This window comes from Mixophyes fleayi, chromosome 1 (genome assembly GCF_038048845.1).
Source record: "Mixophyes fleayi isolate aMixFle1 chromosome 1, aMixFle1.hap1, whole genome shotgun sequence".
Lineage (NCBI taxonomy): Eukaryota > Metazoa > Chordata > Amphibia > Anura > Limnodynastidae > Mixophyes > Mixophyes fleayi.
The window spans coordinates 320,884,927-320,909,013 of NC_134402.1; the positions used below are offsets into that span (position 1 = coordinate 320,884,927).

Below are 24,087 nucleotides of genomic sequence, written 5' to 3' on the forward strand. Positions count from 1 at the left end.
ATTTACGTGTGTCTGTGTTTGTCCGTTCTTATAAAAGGGAATTTAGATTGTAAGCTCCAATGGGGCAAATACTGATGTAAATAATTCAACATCATCCGGAAACCACTGTGTAATATAGTGGCGCTATACAAATATAATAATAGTAGTAGTAATATAATAATATTAATATTATTGTTATAATAATAATACAGCGCCGCACTATTATATTACTGCACCTCCCACTACTCAGGTTCCATGTTTCCATAGTAACTGCAGCTCCAAGACGTGGTTACCGGATGTCCAAACTCGTCACTTCCGGGAACAAGTGACAGCCATCTTTGCGGTGATCTGCCGGGAGGTGGAGTCCGATCTGTACACGCCTATCATCCCTGACATCCGAGGAGCCCGAGCCCAGGGACCGGTCACCGTGTCCTCCACGAAGGTCAGACTTTTCGCTGTTGTTGCTATTTTTGTACCCGGAGAATAAAACTGTACAGGGGCGGGGACGGTTGTAGCCGGAAGTGGGTGAACAGCTGATGAATGGGGGTGTGAGTAACACTTCCCCTGTCAAAGCTTCCGGGTGTTACAGTGGGTCGGGGAAGAGGTAAATGACAGAGGTGTGAGCGTTAGAAATAAGACGTGGACTTAAGTGCTCCTAACACAGAGATGCATTCATTCAGTGTCCTGTTCCTAGTCACTGCTCCAACACATTGACAGCTCAAATCCTGTATCCATCGCAGGTTTTATAGCATTGGTCTGTTGTTTACTGTACAGAGAAACTTAAACTGAATATATGATCATTGTTCTCTTGTGAAAGTCATGTTCATTAAGCCTCTTTTAATATTGAAAGGGTTAATGTCCCTAAAGACATATCTGAACTGTTTTTAAACAATTGTATGTACTGCTTAAGGCAGTGGTACCCAAACTGTGTGCTGTGGTGATCTCACAGGGGTGCCACGGCCAGTAGTAATAAAGTCGGGGGACTACTTGGTAATTATTTTGGCTAAGGAGTGCCTTGCAGAAATTATGGAGACCCTAATGGTGCCTTGAACTGAGAAAATTTGGGATCCACTGGCTTAAGGCCTAATATTACACTTGTAATGCCTGTATTTTTATTTTATTTTGTACTCTGCAATGTATTAAGTGTAATGCGTTGTAGTTGTCACTTTTCCCTTTCTCCAATATTGTATTTATTCAGTCCTTTGTATTAATGACTATTGTATGTAAGTTAACCTATAATCTTGTTAAACAAGTAATGTGGCATAGGATGCACGCCCTCTTTTCATAGATTGTTAGCTAGTTTCAAAATTTGATTTATACATAGGCTGCTTGTGAAACACACTAGAGACGTGCAGTCTGAACAGACATTATGTTTCTTTATGGTTATATTTAATGTATAGAAAATATCTTCTCTGCATATCTGTACTGTTTATATGCATATATAATATACAGCAACATACATACTATAAAAAGTGACGCCTTCGATTCTAACATAATATATGGAAAAAGACTGGGGTTGTGAATACAATCCCTAAAATAGGACAATGTATTGCATTATAATATATTGTTTTCTATAATAGTCCATGAAATACAATATAGAAACAGAATAATAATATAGCATAGTAGCAACTCCATAGACATCGGTCATGAGACCTGTGTGGCACATATTTGTGAATATTATCCATCATGCAATATATAGCACTGATTAAGTAATTCTGTAACTATGCTGTATTTGGAACAAAGCGAAGAGCATTGAACATAGCTTCTAAAACCTTCCAGTGCAGTTATGACATAGCTTGCAATTTAAAATTTTTTTTCTAATTTTCTGTATTTGTGTCTAGTTTGTACAGTACAGATTTGCGTAGTTCTGATGCAATCACAATGTAGTAATACTAATGTTGTACCATTTTTCATTGTCTTGTTTTTTTTTTTAATTACATTGTTTAAACATTGTAGTTTGCGTTGGTCAAACACAAATAATTAAAGAAGGCACATGCACTACTTGTAGTGAAAATCTGCATACAATGTTAAACGGTATTCTGGCGTAACAGATTCAGGTACAGGCATAATCTCCTACCGTAACTTATTTTCATTTAAAATATTTTGGCACAATGTACCTTATTTTGCCACTGGAACTTTGATTGGAATTCCTACATGTGGTTCTGCAAGTATCCTTACTTTGAGGTAGTAACAGTGACTAAGCTTGTCCCACCAGATTTTCTGTTTGTATCACAATATACACAGAACTCTAGTCACTATTAAGTGGTTTGTTTAAATTGTATGTAAATTGCTGACGCACTCATATTACAGTATAACTTTCCCTTCAACTTGTTGTTAACACTGCTTTATTTTAATAGTATTACAATACCCATATTATCTTTGTGGCTCTGCTTACTCTAGCAGCAGGGTTTTTCAAATATTAGTTGACATCACTGGAGTTAATTGTTTTTGAAGGCAGTGTGATAAGAGCTTCCACTTATTTAATTTATGAATAGGTATTGATAAGTAACATTGGGGTGTTACTCATCAAATAAATATTTTGATGGTTTTTAGTGTCAGTTATTACAGGTGCTGTAATATAAACAAGTTGGTGCCTTCTACATTGCATTATGTGTACACCGTGTGAGCACCTATGTGACAAGAGCTAGGTAATTACATGCATTATTCTGGCCAAATTTATTATATAAGGCCAAAGCTCTTAAGAACAAAATATGGAGGCATAAAAAGCACCGAAGGCTCAAGAGCAGAATAGTGCCAAGAATTGACCACAATTTCATTTATGTACTGATTTATTATTATTACCATCATTTTTGTGTAATATTCCATATAACTGTAGAATTGGGGGACATAACAGATAGTAACATCTACAAACTGATGGAAATGGTTTTGCTTCACATGTTTTCAAATGACACTTGACCTATTTGTGTTTTGTACAGAAATGATAAATGTGCATAAATTCACTGCCTGATTATTTTTTTTGAAAGGCTTGACTGCAGTGAGCAGTATGGTGAAAGTAGGACCTGCAGGGATCTCACATTGCATATTCATTTGGAATGTCAAAGGGGGCATTTACTAGTGCTAAAACTTTGTTTGTGGTTATTTACCACTGTGTGTCATTTTATTGGCTTATTGAATGTTGCCCTCATCTAATAATGGTTTATTTTTGTAAATATAAAAAAACTTTAAACTTGCAATGTAAACATGAATTAGTAATGTTTGTTCGCATGTAATGCTTGTGACTACATGATTGAAGGATGTTAGTGACCAGAATATAGAGTTAGTTTAAGGTCAGGTATTTGTAATCATATTAAAGGCCACTGTAGATTGGACAGTACTGGTGTAAGTGGAAAATAAACCACATTTCACAATTATATATCATTGTGCAAACACATACTGCCTTTTAGTCATTTGAAGAGTCTGTCTAATGTAAACCGTATAAAGTTGAGCTATAATAATATATTGTACATGTATTCAGTTCCACTATTCACATGTCACACAAATCTACCGCTTTTTGGTGTAATTTTGGGAATATGGATAAATTGTTCATCTTCTATTCTGTTGAACTTGATATATATAGATATATAATGCATTGAGAGACTTCCCCCCCCCCCCTCTCTAATTATGACTGTGTTTTGGAAAACTCAAAGTTAAGTTGAGAAACTGACACATTTCTAACCTAGTAGTCTGTTTACTGAAGAGACTTATATTTTTGGATTATAATTCATTCTATGACTCTACTGTCCAATCCAAAGCTCTGATGCCTTTAAATAGTGAATACATTAGCTCTAGTATCAAAAGCTTTATCTAATCCTGTTTCACTTCCTCTTCTGTACTTCTCCTTGTTTTTTTCCTGTTGGATGGGGGTGGTGTAGCTTTGTTCCTTCCTGCAGCCCCAGCTGACAGCTCTGGATAAAATTCACTTTTCATGCACTGACCATCTGTCCTCTCCTTATAGCTAAGTGTGAAATCCCAGAGCAAATATGACCGACTCAAAGTACTTCACCACCACAAAAAAAGGTGAGAAATGGGGATCTGAACAACCTCGGATTAATAATTGTTAGTAATCATTGCAAGTGCTATATTTCTATTTCACACCTGTAGGTGAAATCTTTGAGCTGAAAGCAGAATTGAACAGTGACAAGAAGGAGAAGAAGAAAGAAGCTGTTAAGAAAGTCATCGCTTCCATGACTGTTGGGAAGGATGTCAGGTGAGTGGGGGTGTGGGTAGATTGTCGCTTGCAGTGTAATGGAACATGTCTGTTGTGTGTTTTTTCTGCATGGTCTAATACAATGAAAAGCAATTTTCCATATAGATTGGATGAGTGGAAAATAAAAGGAGGTTCACAGCCTGAAACGCGGATTTGGATTTTGCCTGTCTTTAGAAATTGAAGTGCCAGTCATCACATACTATATTGATTCTAAAAGTGCTGTGTGAAGCATCTCTGACAAGCGTGATCTGCAAGTTTCAAGTGCCATCTCATTATATTTGCCAAGTTTTGTTTATCTAGCTTTTTTCACATTTTCGTGTGTGTGTAGGCAATTGTGTATGTGGACATCACTAATTCTCCTATATTCATGGCATCGTATACTACTGTTCAGCTGACTCTCTGCTTCTCATGGCAGCGCCCTGTTTCCTGATGTGGTGAACTGCATGCAGACTGATAACCTGGAGCTGAAGAAGCTGGTTTATCTGTACTTGATGAACTACGCCAAGAGCCAGCCAGATATGGCTATTATGGCTGTAAACACCTTTGTTAAGGTTGGTGTTTAAACCATAAAAGGCAGATGAGATTATATATGTTGTCTGTATCGACAAATATTGAAAGGACATGCAGCTAAAAACAAAACCAATAACATTGCCACAGATGTTTAGGTACATATGCGTATTAATGCAAGAACATGTTAGTACGCTGAACCCTGTTGACATATAATGATGTTTCATATCCAACTGCTTTACTTAGGTGTCTCCCAATGCACAGAATTTAACAATATGTTAGCAAAGAAAGCAGTTTGCCATATGGCAAGCTTTATGTAATCTGCTATTGTCAATGTGTAATGCTCACTACTATTATACAACTTACCATGACCCCTAAATGTCCTAACAGTATATTACACACACCGTGATGTGCATAGAGACTGTTATTTACGCCTTAGCATAATGCGCAATACAAGCATTACTAGCAGTGTGCGGAATTAGGCTACTTTAACAATAGAACGCTGGGACCTATTTAATAAAACTGCTATGTGCATAAATGTGCTTCATCCCATGTAATTTGTAATGATATAGCAGTTCGTCCTCAACTGCTTAACTCCTGCCAACTTTTGGGATCACTTTTGCACATTTCTTTATTGTACTATATTTTTCTGGATGTCTCTGAACATTGGTCATCCATTGTCCTGCCAATAAGAATGTGATGGGTAAGGTTTGATATATATTTTTTTAATTGAATTTCAAGTGATTAATAAGGGGACGGTGTACTTAAAAAAATAAGGGGAGTGTGAGTTACAAATCTTAAATTGGCAAATACATCTAAAATCATTTACAGTGTTTAATATAGAATAAGATGAGCAGTGGTTGTAGATCTAAAACAAGTGCCCAAGACGCCATACCATTTAAATTTAGAATACTCTCCTTATTGGTGATAGTTTCCCTAATCCCTGCACTGTTCAGGTACTTACTGCCTTACTGTTTACCTTCTGGTATGTCACCTATCTAGTGCAATGGATCTGTGTTGATTAGCTTTCAGTCCAGGTCTTGCACCATACTTGGTAGTGATGGGAAGCTGTCTATTCAGTCGCTAATATGCAAATTAATTATGAGTGACTGGTAAAGAGACGCTTCACCCACTAATATTTGAGGCAATGAATGCTGCAGTATGGAGCAGGCTTATGGTGTTTGACTTGTTAAACAAGAGTAGGTAGATAGACAATTGGTGAAAGGTGGATCATGTACATATCTGTAGGATAATTAATAAAGTATAGTACTGCTATGCTTCAATGCAGCATCTAATCACAGGATAAATGAGAGGGGTGTGAAGGTGTTGTCCAAAACACTGAACCTACTGAGGGTTAATGACCTGAAACAAATCCTTATTGTGTACACCTCTTTCTTCTTTTATCATGTAAAGTTATAGGTTCATGAAAGTTGAAGTAATACTGTATTGTCCAGTCCTATTCTCCATCCAGTGTTAAAAGCAGAATGTTATTGTTGTATATTGACATTCTTTTAATAATATTAAAAGTGGATTCATGACAACTACCGATCACTCTCGCTTGTGTAAATTGTCAGAATGGCCCCCAATTGCCATAAAGCGAGTGCTGGAATTGATACTCTTTCTCTATTATGTATTATTAATTTAGAGAGTATCAAAGTGCTCTCAGGTGTTGACACAGAGGAATATGCCACAGCTGGCACATTTGCGTGTAGTATTTATAGCTACCTGTTTTGTATTATGTCTTAATCTTTTCAAAATGTCCTGTTGAGTATGATTCCTTGACTTTGAGCTCCTTTTCTTTTTCTCAGGACTGTGAAGACCCCAACCCATTGATCCGTGCGCTAGCCGTACGTACTATGGGCTGTATCCGTGTGGACAAAATCACAGAATATCTTTGTGAACCACTGCGTAAGTGCTTGAAGGATGAGGATCCTTATGTACGCAAGACAGCTGCAGTGTGTGTGGCCAAACTGCACGACATTAATGCTCAGCTAGTAGAAGATCAGGGATTCCTTGACACTTTGAAAGATCTCATTTCTGACTCCAATCCTATGGTGAGTGTCCTCCATTCATACCTATACGTGAGATAGATGTAACTATTCTCTGTCTGTTTAATAAATGTTGCATTGATTAGATGTCTGCTTTATATGGTTGCTGTCTTTTCACGGAACTAGTCGTATTGGGCTGACATAAGAAAAAGCTTTAAGAGACAACCCAAGGTTGCAGAATTTGACAGAGCAGCACATATCCAGTAACAAACATCAGCAAGCAATGATGTCGGTTAACTGCATAGAAAATTGCTGCCGTAAATTTTACATATTTTTTGTCCAGATACTTGTGACATCCCAACACTCACAAATGGCAAATTTCTACTGGACTGGCCAGACCTCTGGTTTGCATAGATTACATATTTCCTGTAAATACAAGAATGCTAGCCTATATCCTCTTGCTACACTAAAGCTTTTAATGGTTGCCATACATATATTTTGTGACAGTCTTTTTGGCAGTTTCTGGTTATTTGCAAAAACTATGGACTTTCAACTCATAGAGCAATTTATAAAAAATGTGTATAAATGTTGTATGTGCAGAGCAGAATTTTGTTTTTGTTTTTTTCCTTTTTCTAACCTTGACCACAAATGAAACGTTGAACAATTAACATATAATATGTACACACTTCGCTTCTTTTCTTTCCTCTTCTAGGTGGTGGCTAATGCTGTAGCAGCCCTGTCAGAGATTGCCGAGTCCCACCCAAGTAGTAACCTTTTGGACTTGAATCCTCAGTCAATCAACAAACTGCTAACGGCCCTAAACGAGTGTACAGAGTGGGGTCAGATCTTCATCCTGGACTGTTTGGCCAACTATGTCCCCAAGGATGACCGGGAAGCTCAGAGGTGAGTTGGAGGGGATTTAAAATGCAGAGTATCCTTAGAGTCAGGAAGCTGGTTGTATAAACAATACTAATTACATGATAGTTATCAGCTATTGAAATAGAAAAGTAAAATATGAGTATTGAGACAAATTTGAGGGGTATGGTTTAGTTCTAAAGGAGATTGTGTTACAAATTACAGCCAACAGAAAAGACTTAAATGTTACTAGACATTGCAATAGTCTGTTAGACTTTCATAGTCAGAAAATTGTATGATTTACTATTTATTGGTTTTCACTCAGTGTATGTGAACGTGTTACACCGCGCCTCTCGCATGCAAATTCAGCCGTGGTGCTGTCTGCAGTGAAGGTACTAATGAAACTGATGGAGCTGCTGGCCAAAGACTTGGACTATTACGGGACACTATTAAAGAAGCTGGCACCCCCACTTGTCACTCTGCTCTCTGCCGAGCCTGAGTTGCAGTATGTGGCTTTACGCAATATCAACCTGATTGTGCAGAAACGGTAGGACCTGTGTTCCCATGCTGACTAGCATTGTAAATGCTTGCTGTACACCAGAGCCTCCCACTTATTCCATTTGTCTTGTTTCCCAGGCCAGAGATCCTAAAACATGAGATGAAAGTTTTCTTTGTTAAATATAATGATCCCATCTATGTCAAACTTGAAAAACTTGACATCATGATCAGACTGGCATCGCCTGCAAATATTGCACAGGTCAGTGTATAAATCAAAGCTTTTAATGTCAGTCCATGCTGTACATAAACTTATGCAGGAGTAAAGAAACATTACTGTATTCATCCTTAATTATCCACGTTATCCAAATTGTATTCTACCCTATTTAGGTTCTTGCTGAACTGAAGGAATATGCGACAGAGGTGGATGTTGATTTTGTACGGAAAGCTGTTCGAGCAATTGGACGCTGTGCCATTAAAGTGGAGGTATTAAAGTGGAGAAAAGTTATTTAATTAAAATCTGCATGTTTAAAATAAATAGTGACTGATCTGTTATCTTTACCTTGTTTCTCTCCAGCAATCTGCAGAGCGCTGTGTGAGTACCCTACTTGATCTTATTCAGACCAAGGTGAATTATGTGGTCCAGGAAGCAATCGTGGTGATAAAGGACATTTTTAGAAAGTACCCAAACAAGTAGGTGTCACTGATAATGTAGCCTGTAGTCCCTACCACAACCGATGCATTTCTATTTGTTTGTGCCACATAAAACTCAAAAGCTTTGTGCTTTTAGAACTATAGTTGGTGATATGTCACACTAATAGCAGTCAAATTACCTTATTAGATCTTGTTCAAAAACTCACCCTTTGTTTCTATCAGATATGAGAGTGTTATCTCAACACTGTGTGAGAACCTGGACTCGCTGGATGAGCCGGAGGCAAGAGCTGCCATGATTTGGATAGTTGGGGAGTACGCTGAGCGCATTGACAATGCTGATGAACTGCTGGAAAGCTTCTTGGAGGGATTCCATGATGAGAGTACACAGGTAAGTCAACAATATCTGTGTATTTCTTCAATATTTCGCTGTGTAATTAGAGGAGGAATCTGAAAAATTAAAAATCTAGAAACCTTTCTGAAAGTTGTCTGTAAGTTATTTAACATGGGTCCCCCATAATTCTCCTAATTGTAGTGAATTAAAGTTAATCCGTACGTTGCCACAGCTCTAGAATCTAGTGTTGTACATCTCTGCCTGTCCTACACTTGGGAAGTCACAATCTATGACATCCAAATCTATCATGTTGCATGTTAACACAAATGCTCTGCCCCAAAAAAAAGTAAAGTATTAAAAATAAAAATGTATTCAACTAAATAAAAAATGCTAATCAAACACAGGTGCGAACATGTTGTGTATACACCTTTTACGATTGCCCAAAACATACAAAACCTCCCAAAAATTGCATACTAAACTGTATTAGAAGTAATTGGCATATTTCTTGGGTTGGCATGTAGGTAAGAGAAATTTTACAAATTTGCCAGGAACACTTCCATTTCAGTGAAATGCGCCTTACTTAAAGCACAAGGATAGCCCTTCAACATCTTGAATGGTCCATCCAGACCTTTGAAGACCATGGTGGGATTATCAACAAGTTGTCCCCCATTTCATTGACTTCATAGGTGTTCCTGGGTCTACTTTTTGACATGGCTCATTACCTTTTTGGCAGGTGGTCACCATGAATTCTAGCCTCCAGAGCTGGAGATTGGCTCACCTTCACAGTCATGTCCAGAGAATGTGATTGGAGTCCACTCTATTGATCAGTGTTCCCGTGCTCATGGCCATTTATCTGACTCTGCGTAACTAGATTTTGTTTGCCAAGGGGTCCAGACAGACAATTCCTATGTGATGACTTCTTTGACATCTGTAGTTCCCTGGCCATGAGGGAGGAGTCTTTGATTCTACAGCGGGCTGAGCGGTTCATCCGTTCATCTTGCCCATCTACATTCCATGGATGGATAATTGCATGGACTTCATGAGTCACAAACACCTAAAGCCCCAAAAGTCTCATTGTACAGAGATTTTTTGTGGGATCTGTGCACCTGCTGACAGGGTGTCTACATCAGACTTCCGCTTTACAGAGCCGAGGCCCAGTGGATGTATCTCACTGACCTATTGGAAGAAATATGTAGACAAGTTGAAACAGCCACGAGACTGCTAACACCTCTAATTCCTTGAATTCTGCAGAGGGTCAAGGGCATGCTGTTCAACACTAGGCTCTTCCTCTGTGACCAGTCCTACTCTCAGGGCCCCCTCTTTTCATGAAGGGCTGGCCAAGCTGGCTTTAACAGCATGGCTGTGGGAATTCTCATCCATTCAGCCACAAGACCATTTAGTGAGGACAGGCACTTATGTTCGGTGATGGGGTCTGACTTACATTTGGCATTCTAATTAATCCCAAAGGTGTTCATTGGGGCAGAGGTCAGAGCTCTGTGGAGGACAGTCAAGTTCTTCCACATCAAACTCTGAAAACCATTTTTTGATGGACCTCGCTTTGTGCATGAAAAGAGGAAAGTGCCTTCCCCAAACTGGTGCCACAAATTGGAAGCACACAATTCTCTAGAAAGTCATTGTATGTTGTAGCATTAAGATTTTTTTCCTTCAGTGGAGGGAAGCCCAGGCCAAACTATGAAAAACAGCCTCGGACCTTTTTTCGTTCTCCACCAACCTTTACAGTTGGCAGTACACATTTGAATAGGATGCACTTTCCCAGAATCTTCCAAACCCAGATTTGTCCATTAGACTGCTAGATGATGTAGCGTTACTTGTCACTCTAGGGAAATCTTCTCCGTTGCTCCAGTGTCCAATGGCAGTGTGCTTTCACCACTTCAGTAGTCATTTGCGATTGCATATGATTTAATCTGAGGCTTGTGTCAGGCTGCTCAGCAATGGAAAGATGGCATTCTTTGACAGTGCCACTTTGAAAGTCACTGAGCTCCTCGGTACAACCCATTCTACTGCTAATTGTTTTGACTGTGGAGATTGCATGGCTTGATGCTTGATTTTATGCTCCTGTTAGCAATGAGTGTGGCTCAAATGGCCAAAAACACTTAATTAAAAGGGGTGTTGCATGCTTTTGGCCATGTAGTATATGCTCACAATGCTTTTTTTTCACTCATCTGTGTAGGTTTTCATTTGAGGAAGTAGTAGTTCCAACAAAGTGTCTTTAGTGACAGCTTGGTAGAGTTGCTGTGCAGAACACCAGTGTGTGAGGTTGATTGCATGGCCCCGAGTTCTCACATTGCAGGTTTGCTCTCTGTGACAGTTGTTACTTATCGTTATTCTACAAGGCGTGGGCCATGTTTGGCTGCCATTTTCGTTCTCCAGTTTCAGCTTAGGACCTCAACCTCTTTTTAAAGGCTCTACAGGGTGCTTCTTTTGGAACCCCTTACTTTGGTCCCCCTGACCTTTCTCGCTTGGTCAGGAGAAATATTACCTTCCATCACTTCTATTAGGTTTGTCTCCAAGCTTTTTGTGATGTTTTTTTAAAGTCATTTTCAATATAGAGTATCATTTCTGTTTTTGTAATCTAGATTACATGTTAAATTTTATGTATAGAAATGACAAGTTGCTGATCTAAACCACTCCAGGTTGCCTCATTAACATACGTTCTCACTTACATGACTGAAATATTATGAAGAAAACAAATGTCACTTTTTTCTATTATTATTTAAAACATGAACTAGAGTTATTGTAACTTTTTAAGTCACCTTAACTCCATAGTATGATTGAAGCAGGACTTCAGATAATGAGAACCTGGAATAGATTAAATGAGTTCTCTCCTTATTAGGTCCAACTACAACTCCTAACTGCTATCGTGAAGTTGTTCTTGAAGAAACCAACAGAGACGCAGGAATTGGTACAACAAGTACTAAGCTTGGCGACTCAGGTGGGTGTAACACAGAACATCTTAGGTACACAGTGATCCTCAAGTATAGTTGCAGTGAGCTGCCAGAAAGTTATTTTTCACACCAGATGTATTATTTTCCTTTGCGCATGGTGATATTTGGTTACTATGTGCATAGTAAAAGTTATAGGTGAGAAAATGTTGTTAAAGTTAATAGAAACTAAGAAACAAACATTGCCGGTTTAGTTCTACATGTCTTGCTGAAATTTTATCTTTACTCTTAATTCATGATCTTCACCTCAGGATTCGGATAACCCAGACCTGAGAGATCGTGGCTATATATACTGGCGACTACTCTCGACTGATCCAGTTGCTGCCAAAGAGGTGGTCCTGGCGGAAAAACCTCTGATCTCAGAGGAAACTGACTTGATCGAGCCCACGTTGCTGGAGGAACTTATATGTTACATTGGAACACTAGCCTCAGTCTACCACAAGCCTCCAAATGCTTTTGTGGAGGGAAGCCGTGGTGTTGTGCCCAAAAGATTGCCACCACGAGCAGGCTCGTGAGTATTTATTAGGAGATTGGTGGCTATTTGAGACTTGATTCACCTTACAGCTGCAGTGATACAGTATGGTGTTCCACACCTGGGAGTAGACTAGTGTATGGTGTTTTGTCTCTAGAGGGCACTCTAGAGCTCTTCTGTTTTTCATTATATTAATTAATTTTTACCCTCTTTATGTGTCTTGTGGTAGATGTGAAAATTGTAATTTGATTAATCAATGTGGAATACTTTGCCTCTTCTAGGAGTTCAACTTGGCAAAATGCATACAGTAGAAGGATTTTCCTATAGTTTATATGTTTACATAATGTTTCTGCTGTCCTTTGTTATTCTAGTTTTAATCTGCTTATATATTAGATCCCATTGTAAAGAGCTTTACAATGAGACAGGATGGAGATGTGATGTATGAGTGTCCTGTTTGCTTGTGGTCATGACACATACATCAGTAGCGCACACAGCTTCTAGGAAGCTTTGACTGGATATAGTATTTTTATTTACTCTTCCTTTTTTTTTTTTCTTTTTTTTGTTTTATAAGATAAAAATATACCGACACAAAATGCTTAATGAAGATAGCACACAATTGGGAATGCTGCTCATATGTCTTGTATTTATCCCTGGTTTCTACATAGCATTAACATATGGGAAACTATAAGAGAAAACCTAATGTAAGAGCATATAGTATTAAGGCTAAGTCAGGGCATATACTATTGTGATTCCTCCTGCTTTTTCTTTGTACACAGCAGTGAGAGCGCAGAGAGCCCAGAGGCCGCACCCCAAGTGCAACCCCAAGCTGAAACACATGCCTCAGTCATCCCATCACAAGGAGATCTGTTGGGTGACCTCCTAAACTTGGATTTGGCTCCACCCATCAGCGGGCCTCCCCTAACTACAACCTCTATGCCTCTCGGTGGAGTAGATCTTCTGGGTGGTGGACTGGACACCCTGGTATGTAAATAAAAAAAATAAAACCTCTCACCCAATAACATTTTTCCTATAAATGGGAAATACCTCATGTTGTCTTCTGGGGGGAGAGAAGATCAATAATGTATAATGATAAATCGCTCTTCCATGCGGTATCTGGGCTGATCCCTTATTTCATCTTTTCTTTTTCTGTCAATGTTCCTTCCTATGCTTCCACCTGCTGTTCACCGGCTTTTGTGTGTGTCCCCTGCCTCTTTCTGGCTGCCTGTGCTGTGCTGTGCCTCCCCTCCCATCTACTTCAACTCCAAAGATTGTGGAAGACAAAGAAGGGGTATGCTAGGGAGACCTTTACATCTACACTGCATGGATATTTGGGGTCTATTTAACCCCTAAAGCGAGCTTACAGGTTTCATCAAAGCCGTCACCCACTCTGCAGAATAACAACATTCACAGGATAAACTCACTAGAAATTGTCATCACCCATCATTCTAGTGGCATTGTCTTGGTTTGAGTAATCCTTTCTTTTTTATCTTTACAGCTGGGTGGTGATTCAGGGCCAAATCTGACAGTAAGTACCTGTTAGTTACTTTTTTAGTAGTCCTTCATTTCAATTTTTGGGGAAACGAATAGAGCTATATAGTTTCCAGACTTTTTGTCTTTTGTGTATATCTCTTACCCATGTATCTGAATGTGATAAATTATGTCACATTTCACTACCTGCATCCATACTTTCACTTTCATTCTATCTGGGGGGACACTGCTACCATGGGTTGTATGTGAGGAGTGTGGAAATGGCACTTAAATAGTTAACTTGTTTATTGTATAAATGCTGACTGACCCCTCCCCTCTGCAACCTCCCCCCTGTAGCTCCTCAGTTTAGATTAAGTGCCCAAGGAAGTTGGGCTTAATCCTCAGTGCTAGAGTTTTACTTTATTTATTATTTTTTTTATTTAATTTTATTATTTAATTTCATTATTTTTCAAAGAAACTTTGTTCTTAAACGAGAGGAGTGTGTTCTACCTATAGAGAACACACTCCCATTATGCAGCCACACTACGCTGTCCTGTGAGAGCCGGACGGCTCTCACTGACAGCGCTGGCAGTGTTTAGTGCTGACAGGCGGCTTATGAAACCGCTGTCACACTTCAAGCCTCCCGGGTCCTGGCGTTGCCTGACAGGTATAGGGTGCCGGTACTCAAAGTGATGGCGGGCGCCATCTTGCGGGGCCAGTCCAAGTTCCCTTCTCAGTAAAGGAGGGGGGAATCTTGACTTTAGGCTGCAGACATCGGGTTTAGACGTAAACAGCGGTGGCCTGAAAACTAACAGAGGTAGCCACAGTTTGGGAGCCAGAGCAGAAATCCTTCGGAGGGTGGAGCTAGGCTGTTTAGAGCTCCCCCCTTCGTTTTACTGCACAGTGGATTCTCCCTGCTGGCACCAAGAGTTTGCCCGGGAAGACTGCAGACCCATCTCAGCACATCAGGGGACACTGGCTGGCTGACACCTTTCCTCTTTATCCGACTTAGCTGGAACGCTAAGTACCATAATAAATAAATAAATATATATATATATATATATATATATATATATATATATATATATATATATATATATATATATATATATTTATATTGTGTGTGTATATGGCAGCACACTTGGTTTCTGTATTGCTAGTAGATTATATATATTAGATTCTACCTAGCCAACTTGCAATTTCTCGGCCTGTTTCTACAAGATTTAGCCTGTCTGTTAGAGATAGGTTCTAATCCTGTACATATATTTCTCACTAGACCTTGTGTGACTGCATTTAGTGTGTTTTCCTCTTAAAAGTATGTCTGATAAGGGAAAAGCTCCTTTTACAAAATATTTCACATGTTCAAAATGCAAAGTTAAGTTGCCTATTGGACAAAAGTTTGTACGGACTGTGACGCAGGGAAACTCTCTACGCATGCCCAGGCTAACGTACTTCCACTGCTGGAGGAACCGGCATGGGTATCTTCCCTGGTGCAGTCGGTTACTACACTGCACTAACTGCTTACTAAGTCTACGGAGTTAACAGCAGTTTCTGCCGTTCTCCCTACAGCTTCGGGAGAAACTGGCCTCCCTGTGACTACAGGGTTGCCAGTGGCTGCAGGGACATTGGAAGTACTTTTGGGCGGGTACATCTTCACTGCCCACTAACCCAAGCTCCTCTTCTGGAGACCCAGCTTGGTCCTCATCCTTGGTAAGAGGCTTAGACAGACTAATCCACCTTTTAGAAGCGCCAAGATCGGTACTTTCTAGAAATAAAAGGTCTCACAATCCCCTCCTATCCCCCTCTGATTCTGAGAGATCATCACAAGAGGAAGGTGAGGCTATCTTTGATTCTGACTCTACACATATCATAGACCAGGATGACTCCCCTAGACATCAGGGTATTGATGATCTGGTCTTAGCCATCAGACAAGCCCTGGATCTTATGGATTTGGATCCTTAACCCGCGATCCAGAAAGGAGACAGGCGATGCAACTCTGTGTCGCTTCTCTTCTTTCTGCAGGAGTCATTTGCTCCGTACCAGACAGTCAGAAGAGACGGGTTTTATTCAAATCTGTTTCTGGTCCCGAAACCGGATGGCTCTTTCCGACCCATTTTAAATTTTAGAAACTTAAATCTACACCTGCAGCTGGACAGATTTCGCATTGAGTCCCTCCGATCAATGGACTGGAGGCAGATGAATTTTTAGTGTCAATAGACATAAAGGAGGCTTCCCCACCTGGGAAAGACATCAGTCACTTCTCAGATTCACAGTAGGTTCAGCCCACTACCAATTCTGGGCTCTCCCCTTCGGCCTTCCCACAGCGCCCAGTCTTCACAAAAATGTCAGTGATGACGGCATGCCTTTGTTCCAGAGGGGTTAAACTAATACCATATTTAGATGACCTCCTCATCAAGGCCTCATCAGTGAAACTATTACATCAGCACCTGGCGCTTACTATCAGGATCCTGGAGCACCATGGATGGCTGATAAACTCTCAATTGATTCCCTGCCAGAAGATGACCTACCTGGGGCTCATCATGGACACCAGACAACAAAAGGTGTTTCTTCCAGAGGACAAGGCCAGATCATTACGAGAACTAGTTGCGTGGGTCCTGGCCACTCCCAGTCCAACTGTTCACTTACACATGCGTCTCCTAGGGAAGATTGTGTCGACATTCGAGACAATTCCTTACGGTCAATTCCATTGCCGCTGCTTCCAGTGGGATCTTTTAACCAAGTGGTCTGGTTCACACCTACATTTGGAACGCCAGAGGATAAAATTGTCGTCCAGAGCAAAGGAGTCTCTTTAGTGGTGGTTGGTCCAGGATCACCTAGCGACAGGCAGGTCTTTGGCCCTTGGTTCTGGGTCATAGTGACCACTGGCACCAGCTTGAATGGGTGGGGAGCTGTAGCCCTTCACTTACACCTTCAAGGCCTTTGGTCAACTCAGGAGTCCTCCCTGTCCAGCAACATTCTAGAACTAAAGTCCATGCTAATGGCTCTTCGAGGTGCACAGATCCTCCTTCAGGGTTCTCCAGTCAGGCTACAATCGGACAATGCCACAGCAGTGGCTTATGTCAACAGACAGGGCGGAACCAGAAGTGCAGGTGCAATGTCAATCGCAACACAGATCTTTGCCTGGGCTGAACCACACGTTCCCTCAATCTCAGCTGTGTTCATCCCAGGTATCCAAAACTAAGAGGCAGATTATCTCAGTCGTCATGCAGTGACGCGAGGGAGTGTTCACTCCATCCAGAGGTCTTCCAATCACTAATTCAGAGATGAGGTCTTCCAGACCTGGATCTCATGGCGTCGAGACACAACAGGAAGGTCCCAAGATTCTGCGCAATGGCAATTGACCCCCTGACGGTAGCCGTCGATGTCATGACAATGCCCTGGACTTTCCGGTTGGGATATCTGTTCCCACCCATGATCCACCGCGTTCTCAAAAGAGTAAAACAGTAGGGACTCCCAGTGATTCTGGTGGCCCCTGTCTGGCCGCGGAGAGTACGGTACGCAGACATAGTTTCAATGGCGGTAGGTACAGGAGTGCGTCTTCCACTGCGAGACTACCTCCTTCTCCAGGGCCCATTCCGTCAACAGGATTTACGGTGGCAGACTTTAACGGCATGACTGTTGAAGCCAGCCTTTGGCGATCTAGAGGATTCTCCTCTAGAGTCGTAAACACCTTGTTGCGGGCTCGCCAGCCAGTTTCTGCTCGTATCTACCATCGCATCTGGCGAACCTATATCAGATGGTGTGAGAATAGGCCATGCAAAACATCAGCCTCCCCTGCCTGCCCCCCCCCCCCCCCCCCCGTTCTGGCATTCCTTCAAGATGGCCTGGATGGTGTTCTCTGTTTGGGCTCTCTATAAGTACAAATAACGAAATATCAGCCCCTTCGGTTTTCTTTCACCTTTGATTGGCGGACATGCCTGATGTTAAAACTTTTCTGCAAGGAGTCTTGCATATACAACCGCCTTACGTACCACCTACAGCTCCATGAAATCTCAACCTGGTACTTGATATAATTAAAGGGCCTCCTTTTGAACAGTTACATTCAACTGATTTAAGGTTCTTAACATTGAAAGTAGCATTCCTTCTCACAATTGCATCAGCTCGTAGAGTGTCAGAGTTAGGAGCCCTTTCGTGTGGTGAACCATATTTGGTTTTTCACGAGGATAGAGCAGTTCTACGGACTATTCCTTCCTTCGTAGCTAAAGTGGTCTCTGCTTTTCACATGAACCAGGAGATTGTGGTTCCAGTGTTTCAGCCGGGACCATCGTCCATCGGACAGAATCCGATGGAATGTTTAGATGTGGTCAGGGCTCTCCGAATTTATGTGAGGAGGACTGCCCATATTGGACGCACTGATTCTATCCTGTTTGATTCTCACAAAAGAGGATGGCCAGCCTCAAAGCAATCCGTTGCCAGATGGATTACTGCAACCATTAAGCAGGTTAACGTCAGTGCTAACCGGCCGGTGCCAGATCGCCTCACTGTCCATTCTAACCGCTCGGTGGGGGGGGGGGCATCTTGGGCAGCGAGAAATGGGGCCTCAGCGGACCAACTTTGCAAAGCAGCCACCTGGTCCTTAGTCCATACATTTACTCAATTCTATAAATCTATGTCTTTGCGTCTAATGACGCCAATTTTGGCCGTAGGTCTCTACGTGCCGGGTTGTCAGAGCGGTCCCACCCTTAGGGAGGCTGTATTATAACGTCCCCATGGTAGCAGTGTCCCCCAGATAGAATGAGAAAAGAGGATTTTTATACTTAGGATAAATCCGTTTCTCTGATTCCATCTAGGGGACCCTGCGTTCCCTCCCTTCTGCTGTATGCTCTTTGGTTGTTTGGCCTATCTTACTTGGGGCTTTATAATTAATCTAAGAAGCTATGGGGGGGTGGGTTGCAGAGGGGAGGGGTCAGTCAGCATTGATAGATTAAACAAGTTAACTGCTTAAGTGCCAACTCCACACTCCCCACATACAACCCATGGTAGCAGTGGCCCCCAGATGGAATCTGAGAAACGGATTTAACGTAAGTATAAAAATCCTATTTTCTAAATTCTGCTGCTACTTATAGTTGTTCCCATTACCTCATGTATTTTCTGGTTTAGTTCATACTGCATAAATTATTGCACTAAACACTCAGAAATATCCATCTTAATGAGTGTTGCCTTTAGTTTCATAAGATGGCTTTTTATGCCATGCTCATTCACGCCTCCCTACAGTATTGCTCTCAGGTGACCTCTTCTGCCTGTCTCCTGCAGATTCCAACTGGATTCATGGCCCCTCCAGTGGGGCCTTCCTCCGTTGGCCCTCCACTTTCTGGGGGACTTAGTGACCTCTTTGATTTGGGCAGTGGAACAGGGGCAATCATTGGCTCCTTTGTGGCGCCAAAATCAGTAAGTGATAATTTTTGTTTTTCTCTTACCCGTGTCTCCTTCTGCAATAGCCACTTTGCAAAGTGTACAGTTTACATAGATTAAAGTACTTAAGCGCCATATTATCAAGTTTCTTAAAGGAGTTATAACTTTGTACTAGTATTTACTGCATTTGTTCTTGTATTGTTTTTTTTCTCAGGTATGGTTGCACGCCATGAAAGGCAAAGGCCTGGAAATCAGTGGCACATTTGCCCGAAGATCTGGTGCTATATTTATGGATCTGCACTTTACCAATCGGGCCCTCCAGGTCATGAGTGACTTTGCCATCCAGTTCAATCGTAACAGGTAAAGAGGAACAAGTAATTCCGCTCTGATTTAGCATACTCTATTTTCATTTTGCTGAGCATCTTCTTTACTATTTCCCTAACAGTTTTGGTCTGGCACCTGCGGCTCCACTTCAGATACTTACTCCCTTGGCCCCCAACCAATCTACCGAGGTCTCCCTCCCCCTAAACACAATTGGATCGGTCATGAAAATGGATCCTCTCAATAATTTGCAGGTAAATTGCATGGTTATTAATCAAGTTGTAGTATCAGTTTCTCTATATTCATTTCCATCTTTAATAATTGAGCAAGCCCATAAATATGACTTGATCAAGGCCATTTTCATGTTATAAGACATCTAAACCGTAAGTCCTAGGTAAATAAGTATGCTAAAGCTGTATGCTTTGTTTCATGCACTCATCTTTTTTTTTTTTTTTCTTCCCATAGGTGGCAGTAAAGAACAACATAGATGTGTTCTACTTCAGTGTTGTGTATCCACTGCACATCCTATTTGTGGAGGATGGAAAAATGGGTGAGTAAGCACTGGAGAGTGTTAGTGGAGTTCAGTAGTCCTTTATCCTTTTAGTACTCCAACTATATGTTTATTATCATACTTTCTTTTAGAATGTGCAGCCTTGTGATCGTACAGTATAGATATGTCATTTATAGTCACTTTAACCATTACTTTTCATGTTTGTGATCTTTCCTTTTCGTCAGAGCGACAGATGTTTTTGGGTGCTTGGAAAGACATCCCGAATGAGAACGAGGCACAGTTTCAAATCAGAGACTGTCCACTAAGTTCAGGTGAGTACAAATCAGAATGATGATGTAAATGAAGGAATTTCCATCCCTCACATTTGACAATGATCCATCTGTCAGTACACCATGCCCACTACCATCTTAAATAAAATATTGTAATCATCAAAGCTGGAGTTAATGTTCACATTACTTATCATCCAGTTAGATACAGATCTGTATTCTGGGACATACAGGCACTTGGAAAGCAAGAAATGCGCAATCTTCTCTTGAAGATTAAACACAGTAATATAGTAAAATATATATATTGTAACCATTTAATATTCAATGTCAAAGAACCTATGACTGCTTCAGGAAAATGGCTCTCTATATAAAGTCAGAAAGGTAGACTCCTCTTTTTATTATGATGTAAACATGTTTTTCTTTCATTCCTTTAATGACTATATTCTAATTCTAGCAATGTTATCTCCTGTATGCTGATGGTCTTACATATGGTCTGATCCCACAGATGCTGTCAGTAACAAGCTGCAGGCCAGCAATGTCTTCACAGTGGCTCGGCGTACAGTGGAAGGTCAGGACATGTTGTACCAATCTATGAAATTCACAAATGGCATTTGGGTGCTGGCAGAGCTGAGGATGCAGCCCGGAAGTTCCAGTTGTGCAGTAAGTTTCTGTTGTCAGTCTCCGAACTTCAGTTATCACTAACCATATAATTCAACTGCCGAACGGATCATTACATGGGCATAGTTGTATTGTACCGCTACACCTCATCTTACCCTTTACCGGAAAATCAAGTCAACTGGATCTGTGAGGGTTAAAATGTGCTCATGTATCTGGTTAATATTCACACAACGCGTACTTCTGTGTTTCACATACTTGTTTTGTTAGTGATTGCGCAAATACAATACTGCCCAACAGTATTTATACAAGCAGAATGAACCTGTTCATATCATGGCAGATCTTATGATACTTCTAATATTATGTACTTTGTTTATATAAACCAGTCTAAGCTATTGGTCTTGTTTGTCAACTGATACGTGGTAGATACCAATTATTTGTTTCCTTACACACTATTCACCAGCAAAAAAAATAGCTTTATATAAATTATATAAACAGAAATTCTTTCACTGAATGCAAATACCATATTTTTCTCAAATACGCTACTATGCAAATAGTAAATGATCTTTGTATGTTTCACAATACAGTGCACCAATAAACTTGTTTAAAAAAAAAAGTGGGTTCTATGTACACACAATAACTAGATAACAGATGTGTGTGTATATAGTTAATTATATTTGTCTTATAGCTAATTGTATTTGTCTAGTGCGTTTTCTATTTGTATTTAATTTTCCTGTATGGGTGTAGTATTTTTAAAATACAAAAAACTAAATCCTCACTAGCTTGTAAGGTTCAGATTTAGGCTATGAAAAGTGCCCTGCTGTAAGTTTAAACATTTTCAGTTCTCAAAGTGTTTTGTTTTTAAAGCTCTAGTGCACATATTTGGGAATGTGGTTTTCCAAAACTAGTTTTCTGGCTTACAGGGATTAATAATAATAATAATAATAATTAATAATAAATCTAACTTTTTTTTTTCATTTTCTGCAAACAGCTCTCTCTGAAGTGCCGGGCACCAGAGGTATCCCCGTTCATCTTCCAAGCCGTTGAAATAGTCTTGAAGAACTGAAGCTTCCTCCATGTCAGCTGTGTGACCATCACTGTCCTTCCTGTATGGAAGTTATAGGACATATAGGCCTTGTGCGCATGCATCTGCTACTTTTCTAATCGGGATAAAGAAACATGGACCAAATAATGAAAAGTGTTGATTTTATGCTCTTACCACATCCTACCTTCATTTTAAATCCTTTGCTAACACATTGGCAGCACAGGGGTTAAAATGTTCCCTACTCATAAGAATGTGAGAGGATCCCACCCCTTTTTATGGTAGATGCTGTATTATCTCTGTAAGAGGTAGGTTCTGCTGGATCCTATTAACGTAAACAATGAGGACTTGGATTAAAATGTATATAATAAAAACTTTGATATGTGTGAATCTCAATATCATTTTTTAAAAATGTCTTCAGTATTGATGGAGAAGCTAAACATTTGTAGGGTTATGTTAGTGGAAGCTGTAAGAGGAAAACGAAATCACTCGCATTGTATTTCTTTATTTCTCGTCAAAGTGAAATAGATCATATCCTGGTAAGTGCGTTTACAAGGATAAAGGGGACTTATATATATCCAGTAGGAACCGGAAGTGTGCTCTTGTTTCTGTTTAAGCTTCTGCACTTGTTCCTGCTTGATCCCTGGTTTCAAGCAAGAGGAGATTGTCCAACCACCCAGTGTGCTTTCTATACATGTGTAGGTGGATGGCATATCACAGTCTATCCAGCGGCACAATTTAGGGTTTATGTTCACTGTGTAGGAAAGTGCCTCTGTAGATTAGGGAAGTGTGTCTCCAATTGTTTTGTGAACACATTTCCCAATTTCCCTCTAAACTACTGTTTTCTTTCATAGGTGACTGTTCAATTATCTGTGAGGTTCTGTAGTAGCCCTGCACATAATGTTTCTTCATCAATTACAGTAAAGATAAAATCATTGGTAATCATTGGTTGCTCCCCCGTTACCTACACATCACGCTAAAACATAATGGGTCTTATTCATTAAGGAAAGTAAAGCAAAAAAATTAGTATCTTTTCACCTGGGCAAAACCATGTTGCATTGGAAGGGGAGATGCAGTAAATTTAAAATATGGAGACAGATTTATAATTAGGGTAGGGCATGTCCTATATAAACTTCAAATGTAAGTGTAAACATAAAGCTATCAGGTATTTGTGTACTACATATAAAAAAACAGCCAGTATTTTCCTTATGTGCAAAATAACAACTAATTTGCACCCCTTGCATTGTAACATGGTTTTGTCCAGGAGAAAACTTACTCATTTTTTTGCCTTACTCTCGTGAATCAGGCTTAATGTGTGAGGCTACTACAGAACCCTGTGGCTAATTGAATCGCCCTCATAGTGTATGTACGCCAACATTACTCTCCAAGTGCCATATTACAGATCTACTACTGGTCACCTACTCACACACTAATCAATATGAATATTTCCATTAAATCCAACTTTGATTATGTGATCATTACAAAATGCTCGTTAAGATGGTAGTGGGCATGGTGTTCTGATAGATGGAGCACATCTTGTCAAATTGGAAGTTGCTTAATTTACACCATAATTCTGATTACAATGTAATCTAATCTACATTGTAAGCATTATTTAATGTTTGTGAAGCACTCACCTGAACTTGGTGGACAGTCTCTGGTTTGAAAACTGTGACCAGTTCCGGCATGGGCGGGAAAAACAGTTATGACTTATTTAGAGTAATTTGTTGATCAGAAGAGTCGTACATGTATTGCTATATGTAGCAATGTCTTAACTTCTTCACTGCAAATCTATATGATAAACCTGAAGTTTATTGCTCAAATATGTTTTCAATCTTCTGTAACATAAAAAAAAAAAACTAACATGAATTGTCCTTTAGCACTCTCACTCATTGGTGCTACTAATTTGCACACATTCTCTATTAGACGGGAATGTTGACACTCTTCTTTTCAAAACAATATTCAGCTGCTTCTCTAACAGCCAATATATAAATGATGGGAAATACCATTGTTCTGTACCTTCAATAGGAAGATATTTTTTTTA

The 24,087-nt window shown here is 40.2% G+C and overlaps 1 protein-coding gene across 5 annotated transcripts; it reads left to right on the top strand.

Annotated features, from left to right (window-relative positions):
• The first annotated feature begins 279 nt into the window (after positions 1 to 279).
• On the top strand, positions 280 to 22,436 carry AP1B1 (adaptor related protein complex 1 subunit beta 1). 5 transcript variants are annotated; one of them, XM_075213488.1, is made up of 23 exons: positions 280 to 421; positions 3,935 to 3,996; positions 4,081 to 4,186; positions 4,602 to 4,737; positions 6,502 to 6,747; positions 7,394 to 7,584; positions 7,862 to 8,083; positions 8,173 to 8,293; positions 8,422 to 8,517; positions 8,609 to 8,724; positions 8,908 to 9,073; positions 11,871 to 11,964; positions 12,226 to 12,490; positions 13,228 to 13,432; positions 13,719 to 13,739; positions 13,947 to 13,976; positions 19,193 to 19,327; positions 19,506 to 19,651; positions 19,737 to 19,866; positions 20,078 to 20,162; positions 20,348 to 20,434; positions 20,895 to 21,049; positions 21,996 to 22,436. In XM_075213488.1, exons 2-23 carry the CDS (start codon positions 3,960 to 3,962, stop codon positions 22,068 to 22,070), a joined length of 2,865 nt encoding a protein of 954 aa, XP_075069589.1. In that variant the 5' UTR covers positions 280 to 421; positions 3,935 to 3,959; the 3' UTR covers positions 22,071 to 22,436. The 5 variants fall into 5 exon arrangements, with proteins under 5 accessions (XP_075069589.1, XP_075069615.1, XP_075069623.1 ...); XM_075213514.1 differs by having other exon boundaries at positions 13,231 to 13,432; XM_075213496.1 differs by lacking the exon at positions 280 to 421 and adding an exon at positions 490 to 583.
• The last annotated feature ends 1,651 nt before the right edge of the window (positions 22,437 to 24,087 follow it).